The sequence below is a fragment of the Centruroides sculpturatus genome, unplaced genomic scaffold (assembly GCF_000671375.1).
Source record: "Centruroides sculpturatus isolate CEXI.00-Female unplaced genomic scaffold, Cexi_2.0 scaffold626, whole genome shotgun sequence".
Taxonomy (NCBI): Eukaryota; Metazoa; Arthropoda; class Arachnida; order Scorpiones; family Buthidae; genus Centruroides; species Centruroides sculpturatus.
In genome coordinates, this window is record NW_019384860.1 from 207,200 (window position 1) to 222,174 (window position 14,975).

The 14,975-nt window shown below is 32.8% G+C and overlaps 1 protein-coding gene across 2 annotated transcripts; it reads right to left on the reverse strand.

Annotated features, from left to right (window-relative positions):
- Positions 1-8,643: 8,643 nt before the first annotated feature.
- Positions 8,644-11,826, reverse strand: LOC111630655. 2 transcript variants are annotated; one of them, XM_023374793.1, is made up of 2 exons: positions 11,742-11,826; positions 8,644-10,382 (listed from the first exon to the last, which is right to left on the reverse strand). In XM_023374793.1, exon 2 carries the CDS (start codon positions 10,374-10,376, stop codon positions 9,315-9,317), a length of 1,062 nt encoding a protein of 353 aa, XP_023230561.1. In that variant the 5' UTR covers positions 10,377-10,382; positions 11,742-11,826; the 3' UTR covers positions 8,644-9,314. The 2 variants fall into 2 exon arrangements, with proteins under 2 accessions (XP_023230561.1, XP_023230560.1); XM_023374792.1 differs by lacking the exon at positions 11,742-11,826 and adding an exon at positions 11,379-11,459.
- Between the last annotated feature and the right edge of the window lie 3,149 nt (positions 11,827-14,975).

The following is a 14,975-nucleotide window of genomic DNA, read 5'->3' on the forward strand; positions in this document are numbered from 1 at the left end:
AATTACAGTATTAAATTTCTAAACTTGCCCCGCCACATAACTCTAAAATCGAGGTTGGCTCCTTAAGACAAGGGAACTGCTTTTAATAGCACAGAGATTCCGAGCCCACAAAACAGATAAGACAACATCCAAATACTCTAATACTCTCATCCAAAATGTTTGTGGTGCAACATCAAAATACTTTAATAATTTAACAATAAAAAAGAATGTTAAAGCAGAAACACTAATTCGAGCTATCTATTCGGGCTATATACTAGCAAAATAAATAGCCCGAATTAGTGTTTCTGCTTTAACATTCTTTAACATAGACCTGGCCTGTAAGAAATGACAATTAAAATCAGAACACGAGAAAGCCATTATTAAGCAATAAAAAAATAGAAATTCAAGAGGAATTTTAAAAGAAACTAGGTGTGATTTAGAAATACAAATGGCAACACTAGTTGGAGATTTTTCGTAAATCTAGAATTAGCAGCTGAATTAACAGGCTTCGACATTACTTTAATAATACGTTTCAAAGTCATATTAGAACTATATCAAGTGGGCATAAAATCCACGTTGAAAAATTCTCTCAATATGCTATGGAAACTGCAAAACTTTATATACAACTAGCTTACCCGTCGCGCATTGCTGCGATCTCAGAAGAAAGGAAACTCAAGCAAACTCGTTATGATAAAATTCAATTTACATTTTATAATTTTATTGAAACTTATTATTATTATTCATTTTCATCGGGAAAACATTTCAAAGTGTCGTTTCAATTCTATTTATTTATTGTAGTGCTTGTGGATACACGATATTTTTTGTTTTTCCGTCTGGTGCGTACACGAATAAATCAGAAGATTTTCCAACGTGTGAGCTGGCCACATACAGTTGTCCACGCGAGAAACACGCATTCTCCAAATTTAACCCACACACTCGCAGCGATTGTCAGAAGCGCGATATTTCCCATTTATATACATATTTTTTTTAATCCTTTACAATTTTAATTATTTAATTGCTCCTTCCTCTCTTCCTTGGCATGTTGTGAAATTTCTGATAGTTGGATAATAAACCGTTTTATTGTAATTTGTCTTTTTAAATTATTTTGAGTCGATATTAAAATTTGGAAAAAGGGGATTCCTAGATCGGTAAAATAGGCGAATTTCCTCCTACGACTTCGGTTGTTGTTCGGGATACAGTTAAGGTTTTAACGAAGCTCGAGCGAATACATAATTAGCAAAAAAAGTTAAAATAAAGTGATTAAACAAAAATTATTACAAATATCGTAAATAACAGTTCACAAATGCATATATAGAGGTATTTTTTGAAATAGGGGGAAATGGTCTTCACAATTTGAAATCGATCGAACACACTGTCTCGATACACTCGTATAAACGCGCGCCATCTATCGTGGGTTAAATGTACTATGCCAGAAACCTTCGCGGGAGTGTATTTAAAAACTTTCCTAAGTTTTATGGCAATCGTACTATGCCACAATCCTGCGCGAGAGTATATTAAACAACTTCCCAAAGTTTCATGGCAATCGGATAAACGGTGTGGTAATGCATGAAGGACATAAGACAGACACACAGACACACACACAGACATACATTCATTTTTATATATATAGATTATATCCGTGGCATCCCACGACACCCACAATGCATAAGATCTTTATACACGGTGCTACTGTAATAAAAAAATGCTCTCTTTCCTATAGATTAGCTTTCCGGGGAGACTACAGAAGCTCGAAGTAAACATTTTCGCTTGTACCGCCAGAATTACTCAAGGAAGTGCTTAGGGAGTCATGCAACCTTATTAGTAACCTTAACAGGTTACTAATAAGTTCAGATTTCCTTTTAACGGGTATGTGGCCAACACCAAGAAAGAAAACGATAACTTTCTTAAAGGAAACTCTAGAAATGCTACTTACAGCTGAACCTTTGGGCCCATACTTAGAAAAATCAGAAATTACAGATTCCTCCTCAGAAGAAGAGGGTATCATTTCATAAAGAATCATTTAAATAATCGTATTCTCTCTGCTCAATTTTTTTAATATCAATAAAAAGTAAAATGTTTGAAAATGTAATTAATTATCTTATTCTTTTTAAATAAAAACTATTCCTAATTACTGAAAATACAATAATTCAGTAGAAAAGCAGACTTTCGACTAATAAAACAACAGATATAATTTTGCCAACTAGATCAGTCAAATATTCCATTGTGCATTGGAAGAATAAAGAAAAGTTATAGCCTACTAAATTTGAGTTCCTTCAACGCGTTAGATGCATCTGTGGATCTAACTGCTTTAATATCCTCTGCCTCACACTCTGCCTCACCTCATAATTTACCATTGGTAAAGAAAGGTTGAAATATCATTCCTCGTCCGTTGTTCACACGTCGTTCACCAATTCATGATAAGACCGATTTTTAACATCGCTTCATAATGAATCGGTATCTCACCTTGTCAAATCAATTTCATTATAATTTCTCTCTACAAAGTTTTAAATCAAACAATAAAATGTGCTGCAACTGGAGGGAATTATTGATACTAAATTCCCCTAATTAAATTTTTCGGCGAATCGTTTTCTTTGATAAACTTTAAGGTTAGAACCACATTTTCGATAAAGTGCCGATGCGAAAATAATTCTGTCTTGCAGTTCGTGTTTTAAATATTTGAAATAAATTTTTTTCTGAAATTCTAATAACGAATCAATTGACCATTAAAATTTCAGGAGCTACTAATATAAGCCTATATATATATATATACATACGGTGGTACCTCGTACTTCGAACGACTCTAACTTCGAACGCTTCAGAGTTCGAACGCAAAATTCTACAAAAATTCATATCGGAATTCGAACTGCCCACTCTGTTATGTGTCCAAGTTATCTCTCGCTCTTGCATTACTTGTATGTTTTCAGTGCTTCTTTTATTTTTGGTGTGTTTGGTCATACATACTGAATTGCATGTTATTCGTCGATTTTTAACAATTTCTGCCTTCAATTTTTCTTCATCGACAGCTTTTGAGCGTCTTTTACTTTTTGTATCCATCAGTTTAAAATTTCCCGAACTGGAATTTTTAAATATCATTTGACATCTTCGAAGTTTAGGAGCATTTTCCCCATACACATTACAATTGTTTTTACTGTTTATATGGCAAAACTCATAAGGCATAATATGTTTGATATGCTTTTAATCCGAAGACATTACGGGTGATTTTATTCAAAATACGAAGTAAAGAGTTTAAAATAAGATTCAAAACAAATTATAAAAATCTCACATTATCTATCTATATGTTAAATTTCATGACTAAAAATTAAATTTCATATCTATGTTTAGGTGCCGGAGTCGAAAGCGTGCAATTAATAAATGCAGTTTTCATTTTATTATATAATATTTATGTATTTTATTTATGGTTTTCGTGTTTTAATTTATTATTAAGGAATTTAATTGTGTTATTTTTACCTTAAATTATGCTTATTTGCTGTTCTAAGTGTTTCTCGAAATCGATATTATTTGGGGTCTGGGAATAAATTAATTGGCTTTCCACTATTTCTAAATAAGACAAACTGATTCGGAGTTCGAACAATTCAGAGTTCGAACTATCTCCTGGAATGAATTAAATTCTAAGTACGAGGCATCACTGTATATATATAAAATCTATATACACCCATATACACCTATATACACCTATATATAACCTATATACAGTGGTGCCTCATACCTATATATAACCTATATATATATATATAATCTATATACACTTCTACTTTTCCCTCTCAAAATTTAAAAGCAGAATTCATCGAGATTTCTTCAATGAATCATTTTCTTTTGTCATATTCTTTGTTTCGGGTTCTTCTATTATTACTATCAATTGCTATTTATTGCTATTGATAGGAAAAATTCGCAACAACAAAATTCCGTTCATTAAACGTTCAAACTTGATTTAAAAATTTTTTTATCGTAGAAAATGCATCGAAGTTTAAAACAGAAACTATAAAATTTACAAATTTGAAGATAAAACTTCTCTTTCCGATAAACTGTAGTTGTTATCAAAAGTTTCCCAAATGTCTAATTGGACTGCAGTTTGAAAAAATTGTAGACATATAAATTTCCACTGTGGTCCGTCTGTCTTTTCTTTCTTAATCTCGAGACCAGATATGGAAAGTTTAAGAGTAGGAGGCTCACTAGTGGCCGAGCGGTTCCGTCACTAAACACTGGGAGTTCGGTCGCGGATTCGCGCCGCGCTCGGACGGGCTGGCCACGTGGAGTTTTCCGGGTTTTCTTCACGTTTGTAACACCTGAATAGGGACCAGTTTCCCTTACAAGACTTCCCGGAAGGCATTCTTTCCCTTCGCGTAACATCGCGCTCCGGAGAAGGCAACGGGGAACCACTTTGGATGTAACTTCCCCCAGGACAGGATACACCTCGGCGCGTACTAACCACTTATTAACATGCTCCGGGTGCTCGCCGATATCAGGATACTGATATGGCACCCAGAAGAAGAAGAAGAAGAAGGGCAGGAGGTCCCGATTAACAAAGTGCAAACTTACGATACAAACCGGAAGTCATGTTATTTCAATTCAAAAATTTCCCCTGAAACGTGTTAGATAGATGACCGGCACGACTCGATTGCTCAAGGAAAAGTATGATGTACAGGGGCAGGACACTACTAATTTGAGATGGAGAGCATATATTTTAAATTAAATATATTAAAAATTACAGCTCGGCATTGTGACGATGTCACAATAAAATAATTGTTTTCTTTAAATTCTTATTATGCCATAGGATATTTCTACAATAAAAATTATTTTATTGTTTGATGCGCTTCTCAATTAATTCTTAAATTAAAACACAATGGAAAAACACACAACGATGTAGGAAAAATTAAAAATTAGATTGTTTTTATCCGATTAATGTCTATTATAAATGACATCTTTAATCATAAGTTGTATTAATTACAATTCTATTAGATATAAAGTGCATCAAAGAAAAATTATTTTATTTTGAGATTAAGTGACTCATGTTCTCTGTTATATGAATCCTCTTTCTTTTCTCTCGGAGATGAAAGGAAGGATGAGAAATTTCATATTAGTGGTAAGAAGAAAAAGACTTGTACACGTGTCGTTGGCTTATATAACTACTCAATGTCCTTTGTTGACATTTTTTTTTAAAACAAGCTTATTCAAACGTATTTGATAAACATTTCCTAACAAATTCAATTAATTTTCAGCTTGTTTTAATTTTAAATTAATAGATTTTATTATATTAATACCATCTTATTAAAGATAAATATATTTTCAAATGATTTATATGATTTTATAATTGAATCAAATATATTTAGTTTAACAAAAATAAATTTTTAGAAAAATTATTGCGAGTGAATTGTAAAAAAAGTAAAAAGAATGAAAGTTGTACACTCATTCGAAATGTAAAAGAATCTATTTAACGTCTATTACTTGTTGGGAGTGGTGAAACATGGCGTAACGAGATGGGAGTGTGCAGTTTCCAACTTTTAATGATCGGATATTTAATTAGTCACAAATATTCTTCCGGTCTTGGCAATTGTATTCCAAATTAATTCGGTTTTTTAAACAATCACTTCTTATATAATTTTCTAATTTATTATTTAATGAATTTTAATGAAAACGGTTTATTTCTACAACGAACGAGCGATTGTTTTTCCTCTTACCGAATATACACGATTAATACAGTATAGAGAGTGCATTAATTTTAAAGGAATTTTTCGCTTAAACTTCGATTCGAAAGTTTTAATTTAAACTTTCTAGGCAATTTTATTTTATTTAATTATAACTTTTATCGGACTTTTAAAAAAATTGATTTAAAGCGAGTGAATTTACTTACGATAAAAAGTTTTGTTTGTTTAATTACAGCTATCAATCTCTATCTACGGGATCCAAAATAGCTATTATTTTGAAAAAAAAAGACATTATACGCTATTTGATGGATTCGTATTAAATCCTTTATGTCGTATCATTTATTGATTACTTCAATAAATGACACGATATTGTAAAATTATCGACTTTTATGATTAAAAAATTCTACGCCGGATCAACGAAGAATCTATTTTACAGAGCCAAGGATTCTATTTTACTGCACGTTCCATATAAATATGAGATAATTTAGTAAAGTGTTAATCGTGTTATTGACTTACTAACAATATTTATCGCTGGAGAATTCTGTATTTTGAATAATATCACAAAAATAAGGTAAATAGCAACAGTTACCATAGCTATTATTGCTAAATTAAACTTGTTTTATCAAATAAAAAGCTACTCTTCGTCATTTATTTATTGAGAAAGTGGTAAAAATTTTGTTAAATTTCTCGTCGTAACGATTTAAAGAATGGTTTACGTGACCCAAAAATGTAATTTGATACAGTATATACAGTTTAGATGAAGATATATATCAAATATCTGTTTAGAAAATTATGGCTTTCGGTAATAAACGTATTCACTGTGACAATTAATTGCTATTTGCATGCATCGATAATGTTAACATATTAAATGTTAGTATAACATATAATCATGCTAGCATACTAATGTCATCGGTTACATGTGATAAGAATTCAGGAAACATTGCAGAAATGAATTGTTATGAGGCAACATCTCACAATCTGCAAGGTTTCCGTTATGATTTCGATTAATTCCATTAAAGATGCGCTTCTTTAAAATAATCCTTCTGTTTCTGCACTAAATTATGATGATGATCATCAGCATCATTTTTTTTCTTTCTAATTGATAAAAAATGATCTAAAAAGTAAAAAATTTAATATTTCAAAAGTTGAATTTCTTTTTATCGTACGTTACATCTGCATATCTCGGACGATAAAAGGTCCTCGAAAAATTTGGTGAGGCAAAAATTAAGGGAGGAAAAGTCCAGTTAAATTTTTTTATCAATAACATATATTAAACATCAATTCATAAAATGAAAAGTTTGTCTAACATTTTCTGTTTTTTAAATATTTACAATTGCTAAAATCGTTTACAGATCTGTAGAATGATAATGGCGCTCGATAGAATACGGCTATAAAATTTACATTTTTCAAATAAATAAATAAAAAAACTTTTTTTTTAATTCGTAAATTGTTAAATAAACACGTTTTAAATTATTTTATTTTGAAATTAAATAAAATTTTAGTATTTATTCGTTGATTTATGCTCTTACTTTATGGTTTTGTTAAAGACAACCCACCAAAAATCCATAAAATTTTAGAAATATTTACAAAATAAATTGAAGTGTTATATAAATAGAATTTAATTTTAAAATGATTAAAATAGTTTATTAATTGACTCTTTTTTTTTGTTAACAAAGTAATTAATTTATATTTTTGAATTTTAAAATGATTTCGCGTGAAGAATTTCAATATGCAGGTGTTAGAAACTTTGACGTAACCGGTTTAATCTATAATAAGGAGCAATAATAACACGTTAATAATGAAAATTTCTTCTTTTATGTCATTTTTATAACAAAAAATTAGGGAAAAAAGTATGGATTCTGTTTCTTATTTACCGAACGAGATCTTATTAGTTTAATTAGTTTAATCCTTCATNGATTTTGGCGGCGGTATCTCGGGCCTCGAAAGTCATTACACAAGCTGCGACGATGATAAATCCGCCGGTTCCCATTACTACGGGGCCTATATACGTCAGACTGCCCAAATGAGTATCTCTGCTCTCGTTCTTCACCCAGATGGTGGTGTTTCCTCTTTGTTCTTCCACTCTGGACAAATATTCGGAATAAAATCCGACCGTGGCCATTCCGGCGCCTATTACTATAAGTAATACACCTACCGTCATGGCCTTGCATACTGTCCACAAAGAATTCTCCGCCATTTTGATTCTGACGGCATCTATCGTCCACCATTTTGTGCGGTTATCCGGATGCGTGTCACACTTGACCTCGCCTCCTCCTCCCGTTTCTATGGCAACTTGCGTCTCGACCTAAGCGTAAATAATAATAATAATAAATCTAATAATATTCTTGTAGAAACATAATTTCTGATACAATATTTACAAATTAAATTAAACCGGATGTAAAAGAAGATTTAATCGACAAAATTAGGCCAGTCTCGCGGGTATCTCCATCGAGTTTCTAATGCATTAAATTAATATTTTTCATCTCTGCATTAGTTTTTCCTCTACTCCAGCGGTTCTCAACTTTTTTTCACTTGAGTACCCTCCCCGTTTTTTTGTCTAAAGACTCGTAACACTAACAGATGCACCCCTACTAGTACGCGTACCACCGGTTGAGAACTCAGTTCTACACCTCTAGCTATTGTCTATAATTTCATTTTAAAATATTAAAATTTTATAGAATTTATTTAACTTTCGTATACACGATTTTTATATCTTTAACACGCACAAGAGACTCGAGAGAGACGAGCTGTTTTTCTCTTCTTGATATTAAAATATCCGTACTTCAATAGTAACTTACACAGGAGATCGTTTCTACATATAAAATCTTTATTTTTATTTATTTTATAAACGAAAAAATATTTTTAATCGGTTCCTTAAACTTTAATAATGTTATATAATCGGTCATTAACAGGATCAAAGGCTAGTTTTATTTTATTTTATTTAAAAATTATCCGGAGCAATAATGGTGTATAAATAATTCAATGTTGTTTAATACGCTTTTAGAATAGAATTTAATTTAAATATAATTGTAATTTTTATGACCAGCGATTACCAATATTGGAAATTTATAATATAAAACTGAATTTACCGATTTTTTTGTTTTTTAATTAAAAAATAGAATTATTCTACCCGTCAACGAATGAATTTTTTGTGATGCACTCTTGAATTGCAATCGCAAAAATAAACAGACAGCTTAAGAGATCGTTTTTCCTATAAAAATTGCTAATAAAAGTATATAAATACATCGTTCGTAAATAGAAGTTCGCTTTACCAGCAATTTAAATCTATTGTTTTTATTTTTTTGTTATTTAATTTCGATAGATATCGAGAATACTGCAGGTGAGTGTCTATCTATCATCGTCTAAGTATTAAGTGTAAGAGAAATAGCAATAAAATATTTGCCTCTTATCTTCTTCTTTGCTAATTAATTACGGAATTGCTTTTAGCGTTGGAGATTAGAGAGAAAAATTTGCAATAATAGACAGAGAGAGATTAAAAATCTTTTTTAAAAAATCCTAATATTATCAATTATTATTGCTGTTTCTCATCAATTTGCATCGCGGTGGAAACGGGAGAGGATAAAAGATTTTAGTTCTTCTTATAGGAATTATATATACAAAGGGAGCGAGAGAAGAATAGAGTGTCGGAATGCACATTTAAAAACAATAGAATCAGGAAGATTCGTCGGAGATGTCGTCCTCGTTACACGTATCCAAAGCACTTTGCCTGAGTAGTGGGCGTCGTTTGATCGAACCGGTTCGATCGGCAACTGTAGGTACTAGTAGTAGTGTGGCTTGATCATCCGTAGTGGCTTTGGTATCTCTTCCTTCGTCTTTCACCTTGAGGGTCAATGCTGGCCCCTGAGGGAGGTAGACGTCGACTGCTAGAGACTGGGTCGATTCTTTACCCGGAATGTTGTTAGGAACGGTCAGAGTAGTCGAGGGACATTGGGGAGAATCGACCGATATGGCTTGACGTTGAAGAGTCGGTGCTAAGCAGTTAGAGTCTCTTTGCGTGCTGGACGGTTGTGGAGTGCTGCTTAGCTGCAAAGGTTTAGTGTCTGCTATCTGTTCGTTGCACGTGCGTCTAAAAATCATTGGGTCGGAAGGACACTTCCTTAGAGCGTTTCTGTCCGAGGCGGTGGAAATGTTTCTCGAATCGACACTGTTTTGAATTTGCAAACTAAAATCGATGAGCGCTTGCGTGACGGCAGTTCTTTCGCGTTTTCTTCTCCTCGACCTGGAAAGAAATCTCTCCCAGGACGTTTGGCTCGATCTTCTAGAAGATGTGGCAGTGCCGGGTATAGCCAGATTTCTTCCTTTACGTAGCCAAACCGGAACGATTTTGGCGGCGGTATCTCGGGCCTCGAAAGTCATTACACAAGCTGCGACGATGATAAATCCGCCGGTTCCCATTACTACGGGGCCTATATACGTCAGACTGCCCAAATGAGTATCTCTGCTCTCGTTCTTCACCCAGATGGTGGTGTTTCCTCTTTGTTCTTCCACTCTGGACAAATATTCGGAATAAAATCCGACCGTGGCCATTCCGGCGCCTATTACTATAAGTAATACACCTACCGTCATGGCCTTGCATACTGTCCACAAAGAATTCTCCGCCATTTTGATTCTGACGGCATCTATCGTCCACCATTTTGTGCGGTTATCCGGATGCGTGTCACACTTGACCTCGCCTCCTCCTCCCGTTTCTATGGCAACTTGAGTCTCGACCATTCTTACCTGTGGGGAAAGAAGTATTTTATCGTTGCATAATATTATTCCGTAATGACTTATATTTAAACGTATAGGTGTATATATATACATATATTTTAAGTGTTTAAAATGGGTCAACTGTCACCGAACCGTCTAGAGAACCTCCCGTTGTCATAGTAACTATCTCTCCAGAAAGTTGAAAAATCTCATAGTTTTATTACATTTTTATTCGGTAAGAAGCTACATTTAGAAAAGTAATTTGGGTGTTAACTTATCCGAAAGAGACGAAAGCGAGAGAGAAGGGGAGGAAAAAAATTGGTTTTATTTTTGTAGAGCGTGTGAAAACATAGATACGTGAATAATTTGGATTTTAATTTTCTAAGCAAACTTTTATTAACTCTATATAAAAATATTTTCCATTCCTTTAAATAACATCTGGCAAGAAAGATAAGAAGTTCGCCCAAGCAAAATTCCCAAATGATTAAACGATTTTTCCAATTTTAATGGAAAAATGTAATAATAATAAAGAAGAAGAAGAAGAAGAAGAAGGACAAATTTTCTGCTTTAATTTTTATAAGAGTCGAGAAAGATATTTGTAAGAACATTCTAATATATATGATAATGATGGACGTGTCGGCTGTCAGCGGGTTGGCGACATCGAGTGGAGCGTAACGTCTTTTAGCTAAAAGTAACTAAAAATAGAAAATATGTTAATATTATTTCCGAATTAAATATTAAAAAAAAAGAACTGCACTCCAACAATTCTCGGAAACCCAATAGAAAAAATAAATAAAACAAAATTCCGGAGTTGCAATTTTGGCTAGACTCACCTAAATATATTGTATTTAGGTCATTAATATATTTATCCGGATAGCTAAATCGTCCTCGATACTACTTCGATTCCTTATCTAATTATATAATTTTGGCACGGAAAGAGGAAATGGAAGATTTGGCCGCTCCTTGCCGTAATATTTATCTTGTGTCTTACACGTTAGCTTTGTAGACAGAGGAAGAGAGTCTTACCTTTTGGTCGACCGATTCCACCCGGTTACTTTTCTATAGGAAGGATTACGGCAGCCATTTTCCGACATTGCTACCGAAGCGTCAACCCCGAATCGATCCGACACTAGCGCATGCTCCGATAATCGGATCGATGGAAACAGGTGGCGGTCGGACGAAACAGCGATGTCTAATGGAACAGTTGACGGTCCCGGTACAACTTTAATGCACTTACATTTATGCCGACGCGTTGCTTATGCTTCGTTGTAACTAGGGTTTTCTTTATTTTTATTTTCTGTAACCGTTTTGTGAAGGAACGGGCGCTTGTCGGAAAATTTCTCGCGTTATTCGCGCAAATTATCACTAATTAAACGCTCGACACTATACCTAAAATGATAAAGAAATGCCTTGAGAGGTTGGTAAATGTTTTCGTAGTGTTCGATTTTCCGTCGGACGTCACATCGACCCGTTTTCGTATTCGTATTTTATGTGAAAATTTAAGCTTTGATATATGTTATTGGTTGTAGATCCTAGTCTAACGGCTGCGCTAACTTACTGTAAAAAATCGGGTAGACACGGAAATGACACTTTCGACCCGTTTTTAAGAGGAGACTTCGCATTGGACAAACTTTAAATGCGTTTATATTAAATATAAAGATTCGTATTACATTCTGTCGTCGTTCTCCGATATTTTTTCCGACATTTTTTTTTCTTACGTAATTTGTGTAAATTCCATCGAATCTAAACAATTTTATTTAAATTCGATGTTGATTTTTATTTAAAAATAATTCGAAAACACAAAGTAAAATGATCTTAATATATATAGTCTATAGTTTCGTGTAGATTCATCGGAATTAATTAATTATTTACTAAATATTTAGTGAATTCGCTACATTTTTTTTTTAAAAAACAAAGATAAATAGACGAGAAAATCGTGAAATTCTTCAATCGGTATGTAGATCCCATTACGTATTTCTATTTTCGATATTACGTATCGTAGCGTATGTGAAACGACATCCAGGCTAGTTACTTCCACTTCCGTAATTTTAATCAATATTGGCTATTATTTCTGGCATTTTCTTAGCATTTTTCGGCTAACGAACATATATTCTGGTGCGTTGGAGTGTATTTTCTTTAAGTCTATTTCTTATAGTGGGGTAAGACTGGAATATTGATCCGGACCGGCGATCAGCATATCTCTTTTATTCCCTGTCAGGATAATAGATGAAAGCCGTATGTAATAAATGACTGGTTTTTATACTATTATATCTAACATTACTAAATAAAGTTTATGTCTTTCAAACTTTTGCTATCTCGGATTCTTAAATGGCATTTATTGCGGCACCATAATTTCCCTCTTCCCCTTCTTCATCTTTAGCTTATACTAAATTAATTTGACGACGATGGGAGTTATCCTTTATCGTCGCTAATATTTTTTACACGGATGATCGAATAAATTAGTCCTATTTCTGAAATCAAAATTACATTTCTATTATCGATTTCTGTAAACGAATACTATTTGTCTGACGGAACGAGAACAATTTATTTAAAACTAATGGATTTTAAATCGAAACTAATCACGGGTACGTATTACGTGACGTCACCGCCGACGTAACGAACGTGGATAGTGTTAGAAAGCCAAAACTTTTATAACGAGTGTCAGTCACACGCGGCTTGTCTGACATTGTTTCATATCTGCGAAATTTAATCAGGATTTCTTTCGTGCATACGATTATTAAAATTTTATTCATTGCTTTTGCTCTTTGGATATAGTTCTGGAAATCAATCATGACGACGACAACTTTCTTTTTTTTTTTTATTTCTTTCCTCTGTGACCCCCTTTTTTAATTCGTTTTATTTCGAATTTAAATTTAGTCCTCTTATAATTAAAAACAGATTTGCAAAAAAAAGAGAGAGGGAGGAAACATGTTAATAAATAAGTAAAGCAGCAAAATACTTCTAAAATAAATTGAAAAATTAATTAAAAAAAACTCTAAAAGATAATCCCTATATATATATATATTTAGTGGGTATTCCCCCTTTTTTTATGACGAAAATTACAACTGCGCGTGATCGAATTATCGAAATGACATTTTTTTGTTTGGTTTTTTTTTTATTTCCTTTTTTCTGAAAGGAAAAAAATCCCATTTGTAAGGATCTAAATGGATAAATATTATATATGAATAGCCAATATAACAAAATGTTTCGGAGATATTAAACGAGCACAAAGCACACGGTAGAGAGCGTCGGGTTTCGTAATAAGACGGTGTTTGTATGGCCGGATATGCGCGTAGGTCGGGCCATTTCGTTACCATGACAACAATTGGAACTAGCTGACCGACTGTCTCGGGGTCACACGGTCCGAGATTAAAGGAGGCGGCTAGAAAAGCAGTTGTGGCATAAGTGGATTTCTTACTACTCCCTCGGGTTCTCTCTCTCATTTACTAAAGTCTTCTTCGAGTATCGTTGTAATTGTTGTCAGTAACTTGTCTTTTGTTGTATAGTTGAAGGACTTTCTAAATACTTTTGTCACTTTTCGTCCTTCCTTCCATTTCTAGAGTAGTCTCCTCTAATTAGAAATATCGCTTCGGTTTTTAAATTTTTATTGTATTCTCCGAGACGGAAAAACGTGCCTAGATTTTTATCTAAAACTCGACTCTTTAAAATTAATGCAATTCCTAGAAATATTTACGAATATTCTCTCGCCGATAGACATACGGTCTTCTTGTTTACGTGGCAAGAACATTAATAAAAATGACTAAAAATTAATGAAACACGTTTTAAAATTATTTTTCCTTCCTTAAACTTTTCATTGTTTAATCTTTATTAATCCGAACAAAATTTGGAATAAAATTGGACCGCTTAAACGTTTTAAAAATAAATAATTGCAAATGTTTTCTAGTGTTAAATTCAGTTTACAAATTTCTCCGCGAGATGGCATTGCTTTTCCATAGTGTAGAAGACAGATTAAATCATTTTTCTCAATGATGTATTGTTTCGTAGGAATCGTGTGTAACGATATGTCCAAATTATAAATCTTCTAATATTTTGATCGTTTTGATATATGTATATGGACTTTATCCAAAATTTCAATAGGTTAAAACATATTTACATAAAATATGATATTGTATTTGAATTGGAGAAGTGAGGTGTACTGTACATCAAATAATCCATTTTAAACTTTATAATCTCCTTATTATTATTATTTTTTATTAAGAAAGTAGAAACGAAGAACTCGGTTAATCGCTATTATTCTATAAGAAAGTTTTTCGATTTATTTATTATTTTATTTATTTTTTTTTTTTTGCCGGACATCTTTGGATAAATGCAAACAACACCTTATTATATGGAGCAATCGTGTATAAGAAAAGACAGAAATCAATATTCGATTTACAGAAATCACCCATTTTCTAAATAAGAAAAGTAGAAATTCGTATTTCCTGTTTAATAAAGCTCCGTTTTCATATTTTATTTCATTTTTTCCCCCTTTATATTCAGTGGAGGAATTTTCCTTCAAAACGATGGCTTTAACAATGCATCGAAATAGAAGTGAAGCATTTTAAAACCATTAGATACTTTCTAGAAAAACAAGCTATAAAAATTCTTTCTAGTTTTCTTTAT